Source organism: Copidosoma floridanum, unplaced genomic scaffold (genome assembly GCF_036245765.1).
Source record: "Copidosoma floridanum isolate Cflo_tuat_1 unplaced genomic scaffold, Cflo_Japanese_pri ptg000004l, whole genome shotgun sequence".
Lineage (NCBI taxonomy): Eukaryota > Metazoa > Arthropoda > Insecta > Hymenoptera > Encyrtidae > Copidosoma > Copidosoma floridanum.
Genome location: NW_028321881.1, coordinates 11256269 through 11279599, shown reverse-complemented (window position 1 = coordinate 11279599; position 23331 = coordinate 11256269). Strand labels below are relative to the sequence as shown.

At 34.2% G+C, this 23331-nt stretch overlaps 2 protein-coding genes across 2 annotated transcripts in view; one reads left to right on the top strand and one right to left on the bottom strand.

Annotated features, from left to right (window-relative positions):
* Nucleotides 1–6347, bottom strand: part of DCTN2-p50 (dynactin subunit 2) — a 546499-nt gene extending 540152 nt beyond the window's left edge. Inside the window, exon 1 of the mRNA XM_089597711.1 lies at nucleotides 6187–6347. Coding sequence (XP_089453837.1) covers nucleotides 6187–6222 — 36 coding nt within the window. The 5' untranslated portion in view covers nucleotides 6223–6347. The remainder of the gene's footprint in view (nucleotides 1–6186) is intronic.
* LOC149375731 (uncharacterized) lies at nucleotides 251–2226 on the top strand. The gene is made up of 3 exons (XM_089598028.1): nucleotides 251–576; nucleotides 661–863; nucleotides 2156–2226. Exons 1-3 carry the CDS (start codon nucleotides 251–253, stop codon nucleotides 2224–2226), a joined length of 600 nt encoding a protein of 199 aa, XP_089454154.1.
* Nucleotides 6348–23331: the final 16984 nt, after the last annotated feature.

The window sequence follows — 23331 nt, the reverse complement described above, 5'->3', positions numbered from 1 at the left end:
AGAACATAAAAGAATAAAATATTTTCAAAATTTCTACAACTACATTGCACCGAAAACAATTAAAATTGCTGTAGACACAGTCACTCACCATTTGGTTACAAAAATTTCAGATGTAAACGTTACGTATATACCTCCTCAAAAAACCTTAAAATTCTTATTGGAGATACCTGGAGTGTTTCAAAAAGTTTGTAGCTTTCTGCAAAGCTTGAAAAATGAAGAAATTATAGTTAGCAATATAATGCAAGCCGAAATGTGGAAAAATAAATATTTGAAGTCAGGCTCTTGCGTACTCCCTTTGTTATTTTACAGTGACGATTTTGAGCCAGGCAATGCCCTTGGTAGCCATGCCGGTGTACAAAAGCTCCGCGGTGGTTATTTGCAATGTCCGTTTCTACCACCAGATTTAGTCGCAAAACTCGATAACATTATTTTAACTATTTTATTCTATTCCAAGATGCACAAAAAGTTTTCGAATAAGCTTCTATTGTCCCAATTAATTAACGACTTGAACCTTTTGAGTACGGAAGAATTATTAATAAATGTTGATAAGACTACAACCGTAAAAGTATTCTGTAAGTGTGTGTTGGTAACTGGTGACAACCTGGGACTTAACGAAATTTGCGGTTTTGTAACTAGTTTTACGAATACTCGATGTTGCAGGATATGTAGAGCAGATAAGTTTCAAATCGAGAGCATGAGTGTCGAGGACAAAAAGTTGTTGAGAAATAGGGAAAACTACAATGAAGATCTTAAAATTGAAACTAACATGAGCGGAATAGTAGAACCCTGCATTTTTAACGAGCTAGCTGATTTCCACATTACAGAAAATCGGTGTTTAGATTTCATGCATGAATTTGCTGAGGGCATTTCAAAAAACTCTTCATCAAAAATACTAACAAACCTTATATGTAATAACAAATTATTCACCATCGAAGTATTTAATGATCGTTTGAATTGTTTTGAATTTGGCGCTAATGAGAATAATAATAAACCAAGAAATATTTACCAAATCACCGGTAAAAAATGCAAAGGAAATTTTATTGACAAAATTAAAGTAAAACAATCAGCTGCTGAGATGATGTGCTTGACAAAATATTTTGGACTGATAATTGGCGATTTAGTTCCTAAAAATAACGAGAGTTGGAAGCTATACTTGATTTTACGCGAAATCGTCGGCATATTGTCATCTCCAAGATACGTTCCCGCAGATTCATGTAGAATTCATATCCTTATTCAAAAACGCAATGACTTACACATAAAATTATTTGGTCCGTTGCAACCAAAAGATCATTTCGCAATACATGCTCCTAGAATAATGAGAGATAACGGGCCATTCACAAATTTCTGGGCCATGCCTGGCGAAAGAAAAAATAAAAATTGAAAACTATCGCTGTGAGCACAAGTTCAACGATAAATTTACCTCTTGCTGTAGCACTAAAAAACCAACTTCAGCAGTGCTACGTTTACAATTTTGAGAGCAATCATAATTTAGAACCTCAGCTTGAGGCTATTGATGTTGAAGAAGATACAGATGTATCTAAATATAGTCTATTAATAGACAAAACAAATTCTTTTAAATTTGTAATTATAAAGGATAAGAAATATTCACCAGGAACAGTAAATATAAGCAATGTTAGTGATGATGGTCCTCAGTTCAGTATAATTACAAAAATTTATTATTTTTTTGGTGAAATTTACTTTATACTTCGTCCAATGGATACATCATATTTTAAACAACACTACTATGCTTTTAAAGTGATAATTAATACACTAACGGAACAGATACATTGTTTTAAAATATAACCAAATATTGAGCCTTGCGTATGTGTAAAACTTGACGGTGAAATGTATGTAGCAACTAGATATGATGTGTAGTTAAGTCTTTGTACAAATCTTTTTTTTAGTTTATATATATAAATCTATACAAAATTACTGAAGTTATTACTTTTCATTTGAAAAATTGTGTTATTTATTTATAATTATTTTTCATAATCTAACAAATATATAGATTATAATTTTTTAGACAAGCATGTCCCTATATATATGTAAGAATCATATACATATATAGATAGGTATTATACACACAGTTACGTACATGCTTCCATATTTCAGACTCTTTTTCTGCCTATGTATATACACCTACATTTATCGTCAGGCCGAGAGCCTCCGGGCAGTGCTCTCGACAGTGGCACCCGAAGAAGCGCGAAGTTCAAATTAGCTCTATGAAGCAAGACGTGAAAACCCATATATCACGACAGTATTTCATACACAATAAATTAATAAATAAAAACCAAGCTATTAAACCCAATTACCCAGTAAGCCTACTGGTCGCTTTGTTATTAAATAAATTTAATAACACAATCGCCAATCACCACACAACCCGGGGCGCTTACTGGTCGCTTTGTCACTAAATAAATTTAATAACACAAGCGCCAATCCCCACACGACCCGGGGCGCTTACTGGTCGCTTTGTTGTCAAATATATTAATTTAATAAGACAAGCGCAAATCCCTAAACAAGCCGGGGCGATTACTGGTCGCTTTATTAATAAATAAATTAATTTAATAACCCAAGCGCCAATCCCCACATGACCCGGGGCGCTTACAGGTCGCTTTGTTATCAAATAAATAATTTTAATAACACAAGCGCGAATCCCTAAACAAGCCGGGGCGATTACTGGTCGCTTTGTTAATAAATAAATTTAATAACACAATCGCCAATCACCACACAACCCGGGGCGCTTACAAGTCGCTTTGTTATCACATAAATTAATTTAATAATACAAGCGCAAATCCCTAAACTAGCCGGGGCGATTACTGCTCGCTTTATTAATAAATAAATTAATTTAATAACACAAGCGCCAATCCCCGCACGACCCAGGGCGCTTACTGGTCGCTTTGATAATAAATAAATTTAATAACACAATCACCAATCACCACACAACCCGAGGCGCTTACTCGTCGCTTTGTCATTAAATAAATTAAATAACACAAGCGCCAATCACCACACGACCCGGGGCGCTTACTGGTCGCTTTGTTATCAAATGAATTAATTTAATAACACAAGCGCCAATCACCCCACAACCCGGGGCGCTTACAGGTCGCTTTGTTATCAAATAAATTATTTTAATAACACAAGCGCAAATCCCTAAACAAGCCAGGGCGATTACTGGTCGCTTTATTATTAAATAAATAAATTTAATAACACAAGCACCAATCACCACACAACCCGGGGCGATTACTGGTCGCTTTGTTATTACATAAATAAACTTAATAACACAAGCGCCAATCACCACACAACCCAGGGCGCTTACTGGTCGCTTTGTCATTAAATAAATTTAATAACACAAGCGCCAATCCCCACACGACCTGGGGCACTTACTGGTCACTTTGTTATCAAATAAATTAATTTAATAACACAAGCGCCAATCGCCACACAACCCGGGGCGCTGACAGGTCGCTTTGTTATCAAATAAATTAATTTAATAACACAAGCACCAATCACAACACAATCCGGGGCGCTTACTGGTCGCTTTCTCATTAAATAAATTTAATAACACAAGCGCCAATCCCCACACGACCCAGGGCGCTTACTGGTCGCTTTGTTATTTAATAAATAAATTTAATAACACAAGCGTTAATTACCACACAACCCGGGGCGCTTACTGGTCGCTTTGTTATTAAATAAATAAATTTGATAACACAAGCGCCAATCAATGATGCAAGTTCTATCACCATGTATACATTACTGCTTTCACTGTTATTTGTAGCTTAAATAATTACGATAGTGATCAGTAATCACCCTGGCCTGTTTTGGGATTTGCGCTTGTGGTATTAAATTAATTTATTTATTAATAAAGCGACCAGTAAGCACCCCGGGTTGTGTGGGGATTGGCGCTTGTGTTATTAAATTTATTTATTTAATAACAAAGCGACCAGTAAGCGCCCCAGGACGTGTAGGGGTTGGCGCTTGTGTTATTGAATTAATTAATTTATTAATTAGTCAACCAGTAAGCGCCCCGGGTTGTGTGGTGATTGGCGCTTGTGTTATTAAATTTATTTGTTTGATAACAAAGCGACCAGTAAGCGCCCCGGGTTGTGTGGTGATTGGCGCTTGTGTTATTAAATTTATTTATTTACTAACAAAGCGACCAGTAAGCGCCCCGGGTTGTGTGGTGATTGGCGCTTGTGTTATTAAATTAATTTATTTAATAATAACGCGACCAGTAAGCACCCCGGGTTGTGTGGGGATTGGCGCTTGTGTTATTAAATTAATTTATTGAATAACAAAGCGACCAGTAAGCGCTCCAGGTCGTGTGGGGATTGGCGCTTGTGTTATTTAATTTTTTTATTTAATAACAAAGCGACCAGTAAGTACCCCGGGTTGTGTGGTGATTGGGGCTTGTGTTATTAAATTTATTTATTTAATAACAAAGCGACCAGTAAGCGCCCCGGGTTGTGTGGTGATTGGTGCTTGTGTTATTAAATTTATTTATTTACTAACAAAGCGACCAGTAAGCGCCCCGGGTTGTGTGGTGATTGGCGCTTGTGTTATTAAAGTAATTTATTTAATAATAACGCGACCAGTAATCGCCCTGGCTTGTTTAGGGATTTGCGCTTGTCTTATTAAATTAATATATTTGACAACAAAGCGACCAGTAAGCGCCCCGGGTCGTGGGGATTGGCGCTTGTGTTATTAAATTTATTTAATGACAAAGCGACCAGTAAGCGCCCCGGGTTGTGTGGTGATTGGCGATTGTGTTATTAAATATATTTAATAACAAAGCGACCAGTAGGCTTACTGGGTAATTGGGTTTAATAGCTTGGTGTTTATTTATTAATTTATTGTGTATGAAACACTGTCGTGATATCTGGGTTTTCACGTCTTGCTCCATATAGCTAATTTGAACTTCGCGCTTCTTTGGGTGCCGCTGTCGAGAGCACTGCCTCCGGGATTGTCATCAGAGAGTCCAAAGCCTTGGGCTCGCTCGCCCCCTCTCTTCGAGCTCGCTCGCCCCCCTCTCTTACAGCTTGGCGCTGCGTCAAACTGTATTAACACAAACATTGGTCTGTGAAAGCCTTATCGCAATGAACTGTACTAGTTCAGTGAGTGTACGAGCTTTAACAGTCCAAATTGTACTTCCGTGATACGGCCTTGCTATACACAACGGTGGGTTCGAAAATAAATTTAGAATGTAATATGCAAACGTTTACTCACTTTGAGACTATGAAGAAATGCTTTTTAGTGACATTTATCTTTAGTTTTGGCTACTTATTTCTTATTGTGTCCAAATAGTAAACCATAATCCAACTGACAATAGAGTAAAAAAAAAACAGATGACACATCATCTTACATGGCATATTAAATAATTATTTATACGTAATGCGATGGAAAACCTAATTACTCAGCTTGAACAAGTGCATTTATGTTTGTATTATATAGATAATATGAATGATTTGGCAATTATGTTAATTATGAGCTATGAACTTCACAACAGATAAGAATTGTCATTAATATCAATAGTTTGTGGTAATATGCATAAAAAATTTTAGCCGACACCTCGAAAGGAATATCAGCTAGCGTTTATGTAAAGGGTAATTACGTAATTCTTTTATCTAGAAAATCTAGTGTGGCAGTATTTAATCAGGGCTCTAAATGTATACTTCGTTAAACGTTTACACTTTATTTAAAAGATTGTAAATTTTAAGTAAAAAATAACATGAGACAAGGCCACATGGATCATCACAAGGTTTATATTTAACAAAAAACATATACTAAAAGAAGAAAGCCTACAATACGTCTGAATAAATACCAACTCAAAAATTATGTTAATCTGGTCTTATAAAACCATAGGATAATTTTTTGTATACAATGTATATAAACACCTATATTAATAACATGAATAAAAAATTTAAGTACTGACAGGGTTTCAAAATTTCAATTAAATTTACCCTTTCTACTTTTAGCACTTTTATTTTAGGTACATACGATAAGTCTGAAAAAGCCGTATTTTGCACCCATTTATACTGAATTAACATAAGATAAATGAACTAATTTTATAAGTTAAGATGTATCAAAATTTTGTTTTTTGAAATTTTGAGAAAAAGATGTCTTTTTTTAAGTATTTAGGTTAATCATGACAGTCAGTCAAATCCTATTTTTATCCTGAGCTTTCTCAATACTTACTACTCCAGGAAGATTAGCATATTTAGGGTCAATCATTTTCGCATAATCTTGTTCAATTGTTCAGTATATGATTAACTTTCAAGGGTAAACGTGAACGACTATTATCCAACAAAAAATACACTCGGAGTACAACGTATTTTTATTTTTTTACGACCCACTAACTTCGACCACACTATTGTAAGCATATAAAGATGCTTTGAGGCACGTTCGATTTTCATCGTTCGTTCCTTCGGTTCGCTCGTTTCGCTCGTACAGTTCGCTTACATCCACTAAGTGAGTTCAGGCATTGTGTATTTAATGGCTTGGGTCATCCACTTCTAGAAATAATAATAGTCGCTATCTGTCACAAAGGTTCTAAATAATTATCTTTTGTATTAATATGTGACCTTATTTTAAAATAGACACCACGTCTAACGAGCATAAGAAGCGACTGAACAGCACAAACTGTACAAGCGAAACGAACGAAAGATGAAAATCGAACGTGCCTTATTTTACTATGGCACGGTGTAAGATATGGGGGATTATGGGGGTGTAATCCGCAATCGCCGCCAGCAGCTACATATGTAAGACGTGACAACGTTGCGTGGTTGGGGGCGCTACTGTCGATTTACTGGTGATGTGATCCGCAATCCCGCCAGCAGTAAAGCAGACAACGTCGGTCTACTTACTCTTTTTCGTGACATTTTTTCTGTGATCCCGCGCAATCCCACTAGCAGTAAAGCTGTTATTTCCATTCTTCTTTTTGGCACTTGAAACTATTTTTTTTTTGGTCTGCGTGTTTGTTTACGTCTAGCACAATAAGCTTTGTTTACAATCAAAGAATGTCACGAAAAAGAGCAAGTAGACTGACGTCGCCTGCTTTACTGCTGGCGGGATTGCGGATCACATCACCAGTAAATCGACAGTAGCGCCCCCAACCACGCAACGTTGTCACGTCCTACATGTATGTAACTGCTGGCGGTGATTGCGGATTACACCCCAATTTCACTCATGAAAGCTTTCACCGGTGAACAATAAGGCTTATATGCAAAGAGATATTAGAATAGAGTGCGCTAATGCCTGAAAACTGCGTCAGACGGTGCGAGAGAGACAGATGCTAGAATTTCCCTCCGTTTCTCTCTGTTTTCCAGCCATTCAGCGCTTGGAGAGGGAGTAGAGCCAATCACAGCGATCGGCTAGAGAGAGACGGAGAGAGATTCTCGCATCTGTCTCTCTCGCACCGTCTGACGGGCTAACTTACTAGACTTGTGAAGTTGGCGCCCGTAAATATTAAATATTAATATTTTGCACCCATTCAGGGCTTAAACGATTCCTCCTTACTTGCGAATTTATCCTCCACTCGAATTTTTATTTGCGGATCAATAGTTTGCGAGATATTTGCAAAATAAAAAGTCTAAAATGGGCGCGGCGCTGAAGTATAAAAAACTTTGTTGTAAGTGCTAAATTGGGTTAAAATCCAATTCTACCTGTACGATTCGATTCCTCCTCATTTGCGGATTACGTAGGTATATAAATTAATGTAATTAAATGTCACAAAGTTTGTAAATAATGAATTTAATTATAGAGTGAGAGAATCTAGTAACTTTTGTCTAGTGACTTTTGGTCCAGTGCTCCGTTCCTGTTGTTCGGTACATGTCGTTTACTCCGTACCGCGGGTTCTACAAAATATTTATCTGGAGCCGTACCATACAACTTTTTTTAGCTTCGCGGGCCTATATTATAACATAGGCCGATGTACAGAAAAATAGTTGTATGGTACGGCCCCAGAATAGAAAACTTTAGTAGGTATTAATCTATTAATTATTAGCTATAAGTTATTCAGCTTTTAGGTCAATCCACACACACATACATTGCATACTTCAAACTAAAGGAAAAATTTATTTGTCAATAGGTACAGATTTTTCATCTTAAGAATCTAATATCTGGAATCTATTGTGGCAAACACTGTGGACTGATATTTATTCATTACGCGCAAAATTTTAATATTTGTTGTTATTCAAGAAACAAATAACAACACAACTAAAAAGTAGCAGTACAGCTATAATCATTACAAGACAAGCCACAGCTAAGCACACGAGTAATAATTTTGTTTGGGCAAGTTTTAGAAAACAGCTCAAGCATTCAAATTTCGCGCTTAAATGATTAATCAGGCGAATTGAAGATCAAGTTACCGACCAGTGGAAACGGATAAAAGTGACACAGGCTGTGTTCGCCTAAGGCTCTGTTATTAAGTCTGTTAAGGTCACGTGATCATTTATCATCAGTGCGAGGGAGACAGCATGATGTCACCGTCTCACTCGCACTTATCATAAATGATCACGTGACCTTAACAGACTACAAATGGAGCCTATGTAAACACAGCCCCAGTAATAAATTTACAAGTACTTAATTTTAAAAAATGTTTATTTAATGGGCTTACACTAGATTGCATAGTCATCGAAAAATGTGTGTGTGTGTGTGTGTGTGTATTGATCCAAAAGCTGAATAACTTATAACTAATAACTAATAGATTAATACCTACTAAAGTTTTCTATTCTGGGGCCGTACCATACAACTATTTTTCTGTACATCGGCCTATGTTATAATATAGGCCCGCGAAGCTAAAAAAAGTTGTATGGTACGGCTCCAGATAAATATTTTGTAGAACCCGCGGTACGGAGTAAACGACATGTACCGAACAACAGGAACGGAGCACTGGACCAAAAGTCACTAGACAAAAGTTACTAGATTCTCTCACTCTATAATTAAATTCATTATTTACAAACTTTGTGACATTTAATTACATTAATTTATATACCTACGTAATCCGCAAATAAGGAGGAATCGAATCGTACAGATAGAATTGGATTTTAACCCAATTTAGCACTTACAACAAAGTTTTTTATACTTCAGCGCCGCGCCCATTTTAGACTTTTTATTTTGCAAATATCTTGCAAACTATTGATCCGCAAATAAAAATTCAAGTGGAGGATAAATCCGCAAGTAAGGAGGAATCGTTTAAGCCTTGAATGGGTGCAAAATATTAATATTTAATATTTACGGGCGCCAACTTCACAAGTCTTAACTTACTGGCAGCAGTATATCTTGCTCACTCTATTCTAATATCTCTATGCTTATATCAGAGATGAGTAGAGAGATTGCTAACGCCAATGCTACGGCGTGAGACAACTTTTTTCCACTGATCGGGGCGACCCGCCGCGGCCAGCCGTCGAACCAAGGCGCACATTTTTCGAGAGTGCGAGACTCGTATCGAAGAGCGTGCGCCTACAAGAAGAGAAGTGGATTCGCGTGGAAATGAGCATATAGGCGCACATTTTGGCGACACGTAGAAGGGGTATACCGAATGTGTGCCTACGAGGAGAGGAGTGGAAATGTTGACTATAGCTATATATCTGAGCGCACAGCCAAAGCAAGCGACGACACGAGTTTTTCTCTTTTGACTGCAACCGAGTATATGCTATATATATTTAACTGACTCTTACTCTCTCGCTCTTGCTTGAATGATATCTATCAATCTTACATTCGATTAAATCGTGAAACTAAATGCTCATATAATTATATGCACAGAATTTGATATCAAAACATTTTTTTTTTCCGTACGTTAACACTTAATTTGAAATCTAGTATTATTTTGAAAAAATAATCAGCTTAATTTTTTTAAGGATAACAGTTCAGCTATAACCACTGGTTAATTATTTTTCCTTATCATAATTGTTATGAACTGTAGGACAAGCCCCGGAGGTTATCGATGAACATATGTGACTTTAAGATCTCCTACCCTCGAAGTTTCGATAGCTAAGGTAGTAAGGACTTATGCCACTACTGTTCTCGTTTTGCTATCTGAGGATCGATTCCAACTGTCGGCAAATTTTTTTTTTAACGAGATTCATCATTCTAGTTTATTTTCTTTTTATTTATGTTTTATTTATGTTTTATAAATAATATTAACAAACCCTTTTTTCCCTATACATCGAAATACATTTTTTTAATACTAATTATATTAAATAATTTCATAAGCTGATACTTATCGTTAGCATGGCCATTTCGGAATTTCATAATAATAAAATAATTTCTTAGGATATGAGTATAATTCTTACATTTAAAACTCCAAAGAAAGTAAGAGAGAAAAAATCCTTATACATAATTTTCATTAATTTTAATTTTTTTTTTTCCAAGAAATGATTAAGCTGTTCTGATCGATATTTTTATCTATCTATACAATAATCATAATCTTCGGAGGCACAAGAAAACTTACATAAAACTCCCTAATTATTTATTTTCCGTCTTTTGTTGTAAAAAAATTTTAGGTATAGCAGCTATACTTATTGTGTTGATTAAATATGTAATTTCAATTTCATTTACATAATGTTGGTTCTAGACCAAACTTTTAATTAGCGTATGTAAGTATCAAAACTTAATACCTTTGAAAATTATGCAACATAAATCTGAACAGTAATGAAAAACAGATCTTATATATCAAGTTAACTGTTACGTTACTTAAAATTTTTACCTGGTAGTTACAACCACTTGTCACTTACATTATGAATTTCAAAAAAGTAAAAGTTTAACCTTGAACATAATTTTCGATAATTTATAAGAATTTATATGAAATTCCGAAATGGCCATGCTAACGATAAGTATCAGCTTATGAAATTATTTAATATAATTAGTATTAAAAAAATGTATTTCGATGTATAGGGAAAAAAGGGTTTGTTAATATTATTTATAAAACATAAATAAAACATAAATAAAAAGAAAATAAACTAGAATGATGAATCTCGTTAAAAAAAAAATTTGCCGACAGTTGGAATCGATCCTCAGATAGCAAAACGAGAACAGTAGTGGCATAAGTCCTTACTACCTTAGCTATCGAAACTTCGAGGGTAGGAGATCTTAAAGTCACATATGTTCATCGATAACCTCCGGGGCTTGTCCTACAGTTCATAACAATTATGATAAGGAAAAATAATTAACCAGTGGTTATAGCTGAACTGTTATCCTTAAAAAAATTAAGCTGATTATTTTTTCAAAATAATACTAGATTTCAAATTAAGTGTTAACGTACGGAAAAAAAAATGTTTTGATATCAAATTCTGTGCATATAATTATATGAGCATTTAGTTTCACGATTTAATCGAATGTAAGATTGATAGATATCATTCAAGCAAGAGCGAGAGAGTAAGAGTCAGTTAAATATATATAGCATATACTCGGTTGCAGTCAAAAGAGAGAAACTCGTGTCGTCGCTTGCTTTGGCTGTGCGCTCAGATATATAGCTATAGTCAACATTTCCACTCCTCTCCTCGTAGGCACACATTCGGTATACCCCTTCTACGTGTCGCCAAAATGTGCGCCTATATGCTCATTTCCACGCGAATCCACTTCTCTTCTTGTAGGCGCACGCTCTTCGATACGAGTCTCGCACTCTCGAAAAATGTGCGCCTTGGTTCGACGGCTGGCCGCGGCGGGTCGCCCCGATCAGTGGAAAAAAGTTGTCTCACGCCGTAGCATTGGCGTTAGCAATCTCTCTACTCATCTCTGCTTATATGCCACTTGGGCGTGTAAGCAGTTTATACTCTAGCTATTGGTTATTAGATCTGTACCTTAGTTAGTCACACTTATCATTGACAAAGACGAGTGAGTTTCCACTGCATACATTTTATCCGTGTATTCGCACCATAATCGCGGTTTTAACAAAAATCAATTCAAACAAGTAACTTTTTAATTGGAAATGCTAACCAACGATTACTTTTCAAAGTATAGGACTAAAATGAATAAATCCTTACGACAGTAGTACCTGAAGTTGTTACCTTTCGAATAGCCAAGCTCTTCTTTTTGCGTATTTCGCGTACAAACATTTTATTCCGTTCTGACCCCCATAGAACAACCACTCGGTGTGCGTGTGTAGGTATGCAAACTACAATTTCTTATTGCATTTAAGGTGGCTCCAGTGGCCTCAATGTTAAAATTATAAATAACCCAACCGAGGTTAATAAAATTGAATTATATAGATGCTATAAATAAGAACAGAGAAAAATAGAAAATGAAACTTAAAGTAGAGCCACGCACATACAGACTAGTAGTCCTGCTGATATAAATGCATTGATCAACGCAGTTTGTAATGGAAAAGAAGTATAGGTACATGTAATTAGAATTTTGTATTTTACTTCACTTGCAAAAATATCAGTTTATCACGCATCGATCAATGATTCTAGTCTGATGTTCAAATGGTCTAGCCTGATAGACATCCAGTCGCGAATAATATGCTAGTTGGAAAACTAGCTAAACAATCACAAGCATCTGGACCAGAACCTGTGGGTAAATAATTGATATATTTTAAATCATCTTCACATTATTTATTGTACTTATTCAAATACAAAGAGATTACTTCTTCATTGACAGCAGGACAAATCAGTAATGCTCCGAGTCCTATCAAAATAAATATCAAGGATGTCTACAAGTTCATTCTTATTAGTCGATAAAAACATTTTTGTACTTATTTTGTACTTATTCTGTGATTAAAAATTGTACTCATTACATCATAACTCAAGGCTTTATTGTTTTTTGTTATTATCTACTGTATACAGTCTTTAATCTTCGCACATCTCTTTTAATCGCATCTAAGACCCATTAGTCTTATAAATGGTTTGATCGATGTCTGTACTGTGAAAAATTAAAAAACAAAACAAAAAATATACATACCATAGCTCGCACAATTTGTACTACTTTTTTATTAGAAGAGATGAATCGCTTATTGCAAATTTATCTCTACAAATTTGCCAACACTATACACAAAAAAAATTACACATCACTTTTTATGAAAATTATTAAATGGATGTGCGCAGAGATATTGTAAAACCAAGTAGATTTAAATTTATTTTTAAGATAATAGATTCAGATACGTAATTACTTAATTCTCAGTCCTAGCGATACAGCACTTGGCCCCAGTATCACTGTCGTGAGGTACAATGCCAATTACGCCAATTAATCTACGAAAAAGATGACATTAGTGTTAACAGAAAACAAAAAATACGATGATATAGGAGAAAGTGATTCAAGAAGCATAGCGTTTTGTTTTTTCGGTTATTCAGTGGCTGAGTTAACCTAAAAAATTCGTGAAAGTCCGAAAATCACTTTTTTCGCGTTTGAAATAAAAGTTGACCTCCAATGCCGAAAAGTTAAATGACAAAGTTGTAGATCTTAAAAAAACCTATCGACTGACGCGCGTTGAATATAATTTGAATGCGTAGTTGCTGAGAAAACTTAAAAAACCATCAAAAATCGTCTTTTTTTAATTTGTTAATAACTTTTTTTCTTTTGAGATTTTAAAGTTGGTATTTGGTCAAGTTCTGAGTTTTTGGTTCACAAACCTTCAGTTGTTTTTTTTAGCCAAAAATGTTAAAAATTTTTCGAAATATCGCATTTTTCGAAAAAAAACACCTTTCGTAAAAACTTCAATAGACGTCAGAAAATAATGCTGGAGCGATTTTTCAGGGCTTAATCTCTTCGTCTAGACTTATTCTATCATGCAATGTTTGTAGTAAGTAAAATTTTTTAATTTTTGATGCCGAAATCGGACTCCGAAAAAAGTACTTTTTCTTTCTATCAGTTTTTTACATTTTTTTTTATGTATTTTGATAATTGCATGTATATAACTAACTGCAATGCATTGTACTTATTTTTTTACGAATTTAAAAAAAAATTTTCATGATACGACCATGTGGAGCCAAGTTAGATTTTTTTTTTTTTTAAATCCCTATGCGATGGTGAAAAGCGTAGAACTCTGAAACTTACACACTTTACTAACAAATACCCATTTTGCATTAAAAAAATTATTCGCAATCGTTAACTTTAGTGGAACGATGGGTATGATAGCGTTACAGTTGAGCAGCTGCATGAGGGGAGAACATCTTTCTCTCACCACTCCGACTCCATTTTGGAGCCGTATCGGAGCGCCCGAGTAAGAGCAACCAGCCAGACACACCTCATACCAGCGGGCAGTCGATGCGCGACGCGCAAAAAGACTCAACTGTAACGTTATCATACCCATCGTCCCGCTAAAGTTAACGATTGCAAATAATTTTTTTAATGCAAAATAAGTATTTGTTAGTAAAGTGTGCAAGTTTCAGAGTTCTACGCTTTTCACCGTCGCATAGGGATTAAAAAAAAAAAAAAAACCTAACTTGGCTCCACATGGTCGTATCATGAAAATTTTTTTTTCAAATTCGTAAAAAAATAAGTACAATGCATTGCAGTTAGTTATATACGTGCAATTATCAAAATACATAAAAAAAATGTAAAAAACTGATAGAAAGAAAAAGTACTTTTTTCGGAGTCCGATTTCGGCATCAAAAATTAAAAAATTTTACTTACTACAAGCATTGCATGATAGAATAAGTCTAGACGAAGAGATTAAGCCCTGAAAAATCGCTCCAGCATTATTTTCTGACGTCTATTGAAGTTTTTACGAAAGGTGTTTTTTTTCGAAAAATGCGATATTTCGAAAAATTTTTAACATTTTTGGCTAAAAAAAACAACTGAAGGTTTGTGAACCAAAAACTCAGAACTTGACCAAATACCAACTTTAAAATCTCAAAAGAAAAAAAGTTATTAACAAATTAAAAAAAGACGATTTTCGATGGTTTTTTAAGTTTTCTCAGCAACTACGCATTTAAATTATATTCAACGCGCGTCAATCTATAGGTTTTTTTAAGATCTACAACTTTGTCTTAAAACTTTTCGGCATTGGAGGTCAACTTTTATTTCAAACGCGAAAAAAGTGATTTTCGGACTTTCACGAATTTTTTAGGTTAACTCAGCCACTGAATAATCGAAGAAACAAAACGCGATGTTTCTTGAATCATTTTCTTCTATATCAACGTATTTTTTGTTTTCTGTTAACACTAATGTCAAATTTAACATTGAGCCTTCGTAGATTAATTGGCCTAAATGGCATCCTTGGCAGTAGCCTCAAAGATGTGCAGCTCAAAAGTCCGGGGCATTATGCGACCGATCTGGGTTGGATCAGCCTGCATGAGCTTAAGTAGCCCGAAGCAGCCAAACTTAAGAAGCGGATACCTAGAATTTTCTATTCGTCAACGTGGCCAGCTGAACTCGCTGTACAAGTCTCTGAGAGCAAGAAAATCGGAGGACCGTCGTCTACGAGGCCTTAAGCGATACCTTACTGGCTTTCTTTTCAAGAACAATAGGTAGATAGAGGCGACGCGGTGCTTAGTCGGTGGGCAAATTTTGTCCTCTGAAAAGGGGTTATATCGAATATACAAGATATATTTTTCTAATACGACTGATTAGAGAGGACTTACAGGCAAAAATACACAGGACTCGCAGTTCGCAGTTCGCAGTATGAGTGATGCCGCCCTCACTGGCGCTAGACACAAGAATAAATACAAATTATTTAATTAAAACCGAAATTTGATAACAACCGCCGTATGTTTATTTTATTTGTATACTATACACTCCAAACCGTCCAAACGCAAACACTCCAAAGTCCAAACTCCAAAACTTTTAACCAGAGATTAGTAGGGAGATTGCTGACTGCCATGCTACGGAGTGTGCCCACTTTTTTCCAGTGGTTCGAGCGCCCCGCCGCGGCCAAGCGGCCGAACCAGGCGCACATTTTTTTTTTATTTGAGAAGCACGGTAGGGGTATGAGAAGAGTGGATTCGCGTGGAAATGTCCATATAGGTGCACATTTTGGAGACGCGTGGAAGGGGTATACCGAATGTGCGCCTACGAGGAGAGGAGTGGAAATATCGGCTATATAGCTGTATATATCTGAACGCACAGCCAAAGCAAGCGACGACACGAGTTTTGCTTTTTTGAGAGTCTTTGGACTCTGCAACTGAGTACATGCTATGTATATATTTAACTGACTTGCTCTCGCTCTGGCTTCAATGTTATCCATAAATCTTATTTAATTAAATCGTGGAACTAAATGCTCATTAATTGTATACACATAATTTTGATTTCAATACATTATGTTTTAACTCTCCCGTACTCTTAAAATTTCCAAATCCATTTATGTTTTCAAAAAATTAACCACTAATTTATTAATTTCACACATCCTAACTTCTGTAAACTGTAGGACAAGCTCCGGAGGATATCCATGAACATATGTGACTTCGAAAGAATTACATCCCGTCCTTCGGATAGCTAAGATGGATAAGGCTTATGCCCCTACATAGATTGTTTTGCACTTAAGGGTTCAAATCCACTTTATGGTAGATATTTTTTTTTTTTTTTTTTATTCAATGTATCATTTTGTCTTCATTTCTTTTATTTATGTTTCGTTAAAATATATATATGTAGTCACCATTTTTTTTCGGATACATCAAAACAAATTAAATTAATATTGATACTTTGATACAAGGCAATTCTATAATTTTATAATACTAAAATAACTTTTAAGGATTTTAATATAATTTGTGTATTTTAAAACTCCTAAGAAATTGTGAACATCCTATTTGCGACAAAAAAAGCCGAAGGCAGAAGAAAACTCATTCTTTTACTACGATTATTTCAAATATGATCATTACCAGTAAAGTTCAACTTACATCCAATTATACGTGAATATTTAACTACGTACATATATTATATTTTTGAGCTTATATTTACATCCCTTATCAAAACCTTGTGGTTGTTGCATTGACAAAATTCGTACTACATATATATATATATGTACAAACATAAAAGTAGATTCTTTAGTCTTTATAAATAGTGCGTATTTTAGATTAAAGAGTCTTACAGAGACTGAACGAAGCTTTTTTTATTCAACACATACTAGTTTCAACCACTTGTAACTTAGAGTATGGTTTACAAAAAAATTTGTATTCTGTGTAAGCAATTAATCTTTTTACCTATAACCAATTGTTATTGTAATTTTTCAGAAATAGTTACCAAAATTTTTGACAGTGCGTAAATCATATACAGTTAACAAAAATTTTTTTTCCTCTGTTTTGAAGGTGGCACTATATATATTGTTATAGATGAATAACTATACAAAATATTAAAATTTCACAATTGACATTGCTCTTTTAACTATCGCAATCGATCAATTAATTTTACATCGTATGCAACACACAATGATTCGCATAATTTTATTCGATTGTTTGTAGTTGATAAGATAAACCATCAAAAAACGCCTCTTGCCACACAACGCAAGGCAGCTAATATTTTTTTTTATAGTTATATTAGCACAGTCGTATTATTGGTATCTTTAACCACGTGACACAGGTTGCTTTTATTAAAAATTTCGCGGAACTCTCACGACGAGTAGCTTAACTTTAAAATCTTTAAAATGCCTTTTTCATAGCTCTACATATTAATTATTGATAATCATAGCTGAATTAATTTATCATAAAGAAGTATGCACTTAACTACAATAAACAATAATAGTTTGAATACTTCACGATTTTAAGAATAAAATGGAAAACTAGAATAAATAATTGGTCGATTTTTTCAGAAAACTGCAGATTTTTTATGTGCGTATCAAATACCAACAGAAATTTATAAGATAATACTTTTTATAATTTCCAAATTTAGTTAAGATAACAATTTCAAAATTTTTGTTTGAATCTAATAGTTTTCGAAAAAACCTTTTTTTATGTATACGCTTACGTTGCAGGAATTTGTATAATTTATCTGAGTACTGTACAAATAATGAGTGAAAAAAATTTTTTTTTGCTTGTATTTGATACGCACATTAAAGTATTAAAAAGGAACAGATAATCCACATCTTTGTTGTTGCAATTACAACAAATTTATTACACTATTTTAAATAGACTATTTTCCTTTAGAATCAAAAGTTTATGTAAAGTTTAAGTAAAATCCGTGAACGAAAAGTAGTTGTAAGATCAATTACTAAATTTACTGTTGATGAACGTATTAAGAGACACGAAACAATATAAAATGTACATTTACAAAAAGTTAATTATCAATTACATAACTTAGGCAGTAAATGTTATTCACGAAATCATAAAATAAACATTAGTCTTAGATGTACCTGATAAGGACGTAAATTCTATCTCAAGTGTCTTATCCATTCTGGCTAAGTGGTAAAGACACTCGGCTACCAATGATCCGGACCAGGTTCAAATCCCTTTACGTACTGGATGCTTTTTTTTTTTACTATTTATGTAAGCTATTTGCACAGCTTCTAAGCAGTTAGAAGTACAAGTTTCACTTTCTCATTTTTGAATCGCCGAAAATCTAGCTTATAAAAATCCACATGACACTTTCACATGACAATTGTACATGGCACTTCTATATGATAAATTGGCACGGCTTTTGACCTGACATGTCACCTGACAAGTCACCTGAATATTTTCAGTAGGGAATAAATGGTAGATCTATATTAATGCTATGGTTTTATTTTAATTATGATTCTTTGGTAAACATTGCATTTTCATTTATTAAAATTAGTAATCGGAAGATAATGCAAATACATTTGTTCTTTTGGAATTACGTCTAATAAAATCATTCAACAACATTTCAATATTTAACTGTTAAACTACATTGTGATGTGTAGTATTGCAATATTATTTAACCTGTCTTGAAGCATAGTAGATCGTATGTAGTTTTTTAATCGTTTTAGTGCAGAAAAGCTTCGTTCATTTGTGCACGATGTACTAGGAATAGTTTGTAACAAGTGAACAAATCTTACGAACTCGGAGACAAGTCCTCTACACCACACACAAAAAGTTGACTACGTTCTTTGAAGAATTAATTTTCTTTTCTTTTTTTATACAGTTATATGGAAAAAAATTTCTCGATCTCTGACTAGAGAATCTGAATCAAAGTCATCTTTACAAAATTGACAAATGCGATCCGCTTCTTTGACTTTTCCAATTGCAAATTCTTCCCTTGATCTTAAAAACTTTGCCAAATCTGTGTCAAATCTGTTATGAAAATATCTATAAGTATCTGGTCATACATCTCAAAAAATTTCTGCCTGTATACATCTTTTGGACTACATATCAAAATTATAATTATCAGTAGCAAAATGATTTTCAATGCGTTTCGGAATTTTTTTTTTCGTGGAAGCTTTGGTTTATCAATACCAAAATTTTCTATTTGATCTATCGATTTTTGACTGTTGGAGATGACTGTTGTTGTGTTCTGAAATAAGAAATAGTTACATGTTATCGTTCCTTCTTTGTCTAGCTAAGTGTGATTTTGTACAGACGCTCAGTTTCGACATTTGCATGCGGGCTACAGAACTTGCAGGCAGGCTTAAGGGCATTCAGTACATCGGCCAGAATTTCTACTTTACCAACTTCTTTTGTGAGAAATTATGGTTACTAATTATCTAGCTGTTTAAATCTCAAAAAAGGAAAAGAGCCCCTAAGTTAGCACATTAAGGAATTAATCGAGCCTAAATTCAATGCAATCCGTTGCAAATTGAAAGAGAAAAGTTACATTTTCTGATCATGAAAGAGCGGGTTAGTGTGCATAATCTGAAATGTAATTTTTTTCATAAAGTAATGCATTGAATTATCTGAAATTTTGACAGAGCCTCTAAAATAAAAAGACAAACGCCGGTCCTCTTATGGTCTTTGAAAATATACAGTTCAAATGAAGGTAAAGTACTCAGTAGTTGGACACTTTTGACAGTCGAAATTTTCTTTGCTGATTTATAAAAAACTAACAAAAAATGATGTTCAAAAAAACATGGCATTAATTGTTTAAAATTTTTTTTTATTTATTAGAAAAAAAAAAATTCAGGATAATGAACAAAGAAAAAATTAATATCAAAGAAAAATCATCAAGACCCAGTATCTGGACACCAATGTCCAGGTACTAGGACTAACATGAGACTTGGGACCAGTAGTTGGATACCCCATCTTGTTTAAATAAAAAAAAGGTTAGGGTGGACCTAACTTCAAAATGCTTTCTCACATCTCTCAACTACTCAATGGTTATAATCTTTTACACTACGTGTTATAGTTTAATTCTGGTCATCATTCGATCAACTTTATTTTAGTTTTCAACAGTAACATTAACATGTTATATTCAGTAATAATCAATAATTTTAAGTGTTTTTTACTGTCCAAGTACATGGAAAAATCTTATGTTATGGAATGGAAGCTATTCTTGGACAGAGTTATTTATATTTTTCGTGTATTGAACTCTGATAAACTCAATAAAATTTATTATAATTTGCAAGGTAACTTTAGTTAGAAAATCACTTGAACATTCTATGCCAACTATAAATTATAATTTTTAGCGATTTTTTCCGTGTCCAAGTACTGAGTATAGGAATTAACACTCCTATGTTATTAAGGGGATCTATTTTTGGACAGCAATCTTAGATGCTTCGCATTTAAAACATATTTTTTTTACGTAAAAACGAAAAAGAGTTTTACAGATAAATTTTTTCATCAGGCATTATCATGCATTGATGGATTATAAATTATTTTTTCTCATTTGAAAACGTCTTTTTTTCGAAAATGTTAATTATATTGGACTGTCCAACTACTGGTGCTATTTTTATTTCTGTCCAACTACTGGGTACTTTACCTCATGAACTCACCTGATAAATCTCATCTGAGATCTCAGCTGAGATTTATTAAAAAATATTTATGCTAAAAAAAAAATTAAACATTGATTTCACGGTATCCAAAGTTGCATTGTTTGTGTTATCATCAGGATGGTAGATCGAAAAACACATCTGTAAAGGTGTTTTATGTTTATTTTTTAAAAATGAAATAAATTCCTTTAAGTTTCAGGTGAGATCTCATCTGATATCTATCTGAGAGAGCACCTAAGAATTAAAGAAATTTACTTCATTTTAAAAAAAAATAGACATAAAACACCTTTATATATGTGTTTTTCGACGTACCATCCTAATGATGACATGGACCAACGAGGCAACTTTGAATACCGTAAAATCAATTTTTAATTTTCCTTTTTTAGCATCAATATTCTTTATTAAATCTCACCTGAGATCGCGCCCGGGGGCCAATGCCGACAATAATTATGACATACATACAGTCAGGAAATGAAAATATGTAATATCTATTACAAAAGTACTAAAATTTGCAGCAACTAGTAGAATAATTTTCAGAAGTACGGTTTTTCCATGACTATTATTATTGTTATTAATATGTCGATAAGCGCGCAATCTCAATATTATTGAAAGCTACCCCAGATCAAAAAAAAACCATCAATTTCTGATGCTTAGTTCCGGAGATATCGTTGGTTTTACAACGCGATGTCATTTTAAACCTACACGCTCGAAAGTACGCCGAGCGCTCAGCGAGAAAGTGGGCCTGGCCTAATTTGGCGGCTCACCCCACCACGCGCCGTCGACGGCCTTATGCAAAAATCACTGTTTTTCGATGCAATTTTAACAGTACTTCTTAACAAGATGGGATTATGAAATTTAAGCATGTTGAACACTCACTCTTGACGAAGAGCAGCGCATTCAAAAAATGGCCGTAAGTGGTCTCAAAACTTTTTTAGAGCCATTTTTCGAAGGGACCATTTGTTATTCAACACGATGGTTTACAAAAACTATTAATTGTATCATCTTGAAATTTGGAGCATATGTTGAGGACTACGAAAGGAACATTGTATAAAATTTTGAGCTCTTCATAGCCAATTGGAACTGAGTTATGAATTTTTCAAAAAACGGCCAAATTTGCGGTTTTTTGCAATTTGCAAAAAAACTAATTAATAAAATTAATTTCAACAAGGCTACTTTTTTGCGGCTTGGAAAGGTGCATCTTTTTTGTATTCAACTTTTTTTTCCATCTATCACTGTTTTCGATTTATTCGCGATTTAGATGATTTTAGCACTTTTACCATTTTTATTGGGAACTTTGCTGACAAATTCAGAGGTTCGTTTTTGCTTGCAGCCATTTCTACCACTTTCATCTCGCTAATCCAATTTTTTATTTGCTTATAGGAATTAATTTTTTTTAAAGTCCAATTCTATCAGTCTACTGGTCCATTTATTAATTTAAAATAAATAAAATAACACAAGCGCCAACCCCAAGACAACTTGGTTCGCTTACTGGTCCATTTGTTTATTTAAAAGAAATATAATGATAAGACAAGCGCCTATTCCCACACAACTCGGTGCGCTTACTGGTCCCTTTATTCATTTAAAATAAATATTAAATAACACTAGCTCCAATCCTCACACAACCTGGAGCGCTTACTGGTCCATTTATTCATTTAAAATAAACTAAATAACACAAACGCTAATCCCCACACAACCCAGAGTGTTTCCTTGTCACTGTAATAATTAATAAAATTTATTAAGTAACATCGCAAGTGCTTATCACCTGACTATCCAGGATACTCACTGGTCACCACTGGTTGCTTTTACTTTGCACTTAAATTATTATTAAATACTTTTTAATAATAATTAATGTTACTAGTAAACGCCCCGGCTTATGTGGTGATAGTCGCTTGCCTTATTACTTTATTTGTTGTAAAATGAGTATGGGACCAGTAAGCGCACCGGGTTGTGTTGGGATTGGCACTCGTGTTATTTAATTTATTATAAATAAATAAAGAGACCAGAAAGCGCACCGAATTGTGTGAGGATTGGCGCTTGTGTTACTAAATTTATTTTAAATAAAGGGACCAGTAAGCGCACTGGGTTGTGTGGGGATTAGTGCTTGTGTTATTTCTCACATGATTGCCAGTTGCATTTGGGAGCTCTGTTGAGAATCTCTGGAATGCCCTCTCCTTGTCTGCGTATTTGCTTCTCTAACGCTCTGTATATCGGTATGTTAGTGACAGTAACTTTTATGTTACTGACCGTAATTTTTGCTGCGGAAATCCTCTTAACCCAACGCTGACGGTCTGTAGACTATGTCAACTGTGGCGCTGCGCAGCAAAGCCACTAACAAACTCAAAATCTGCGACCCGCGAAAGTTAAACTGTAATATTTATCTCCAAGTATTTGTGTTACCTAAATTTTGTATATCCTTATATGAGTAATATTTTTTAACGATCGCGTTAAATTTCATACAGAATACGGAAATATTCTGTCTCTTGATAAGATATGATAATAATGATAATTATAATATTAAATGTATACATTCATATGAATATACCTACGTTATCAAGCTTCATTGGTTTTTTATGCATTAGGTTGTTGCTTACGGCATC

Bases quoted from the DNA above. Each gene is read 5' to 3' on its own strand.
- LOC149375731 (XM_089598028.1), top strand. From the start codon at position 251: ATGTGGAAAAATAAATATTTGAAGTCAGGCTCTTGCGTACTCCCTTTG. The intron at 577-660 runs GTGTGTGTTGGT...TCGATGTTGCAG, and splicing joins ACCGTAAAAGTATTCTGTAA to GATATGTAGAGCAGATAAGT. The intron at 864-2,155 runs GCATTTCAAAAA...ATTTATCGTCAG, and splicing joins CATGCATGAATTTGCTGAGG to GCCGAGAGCCTCCGGGCAGT.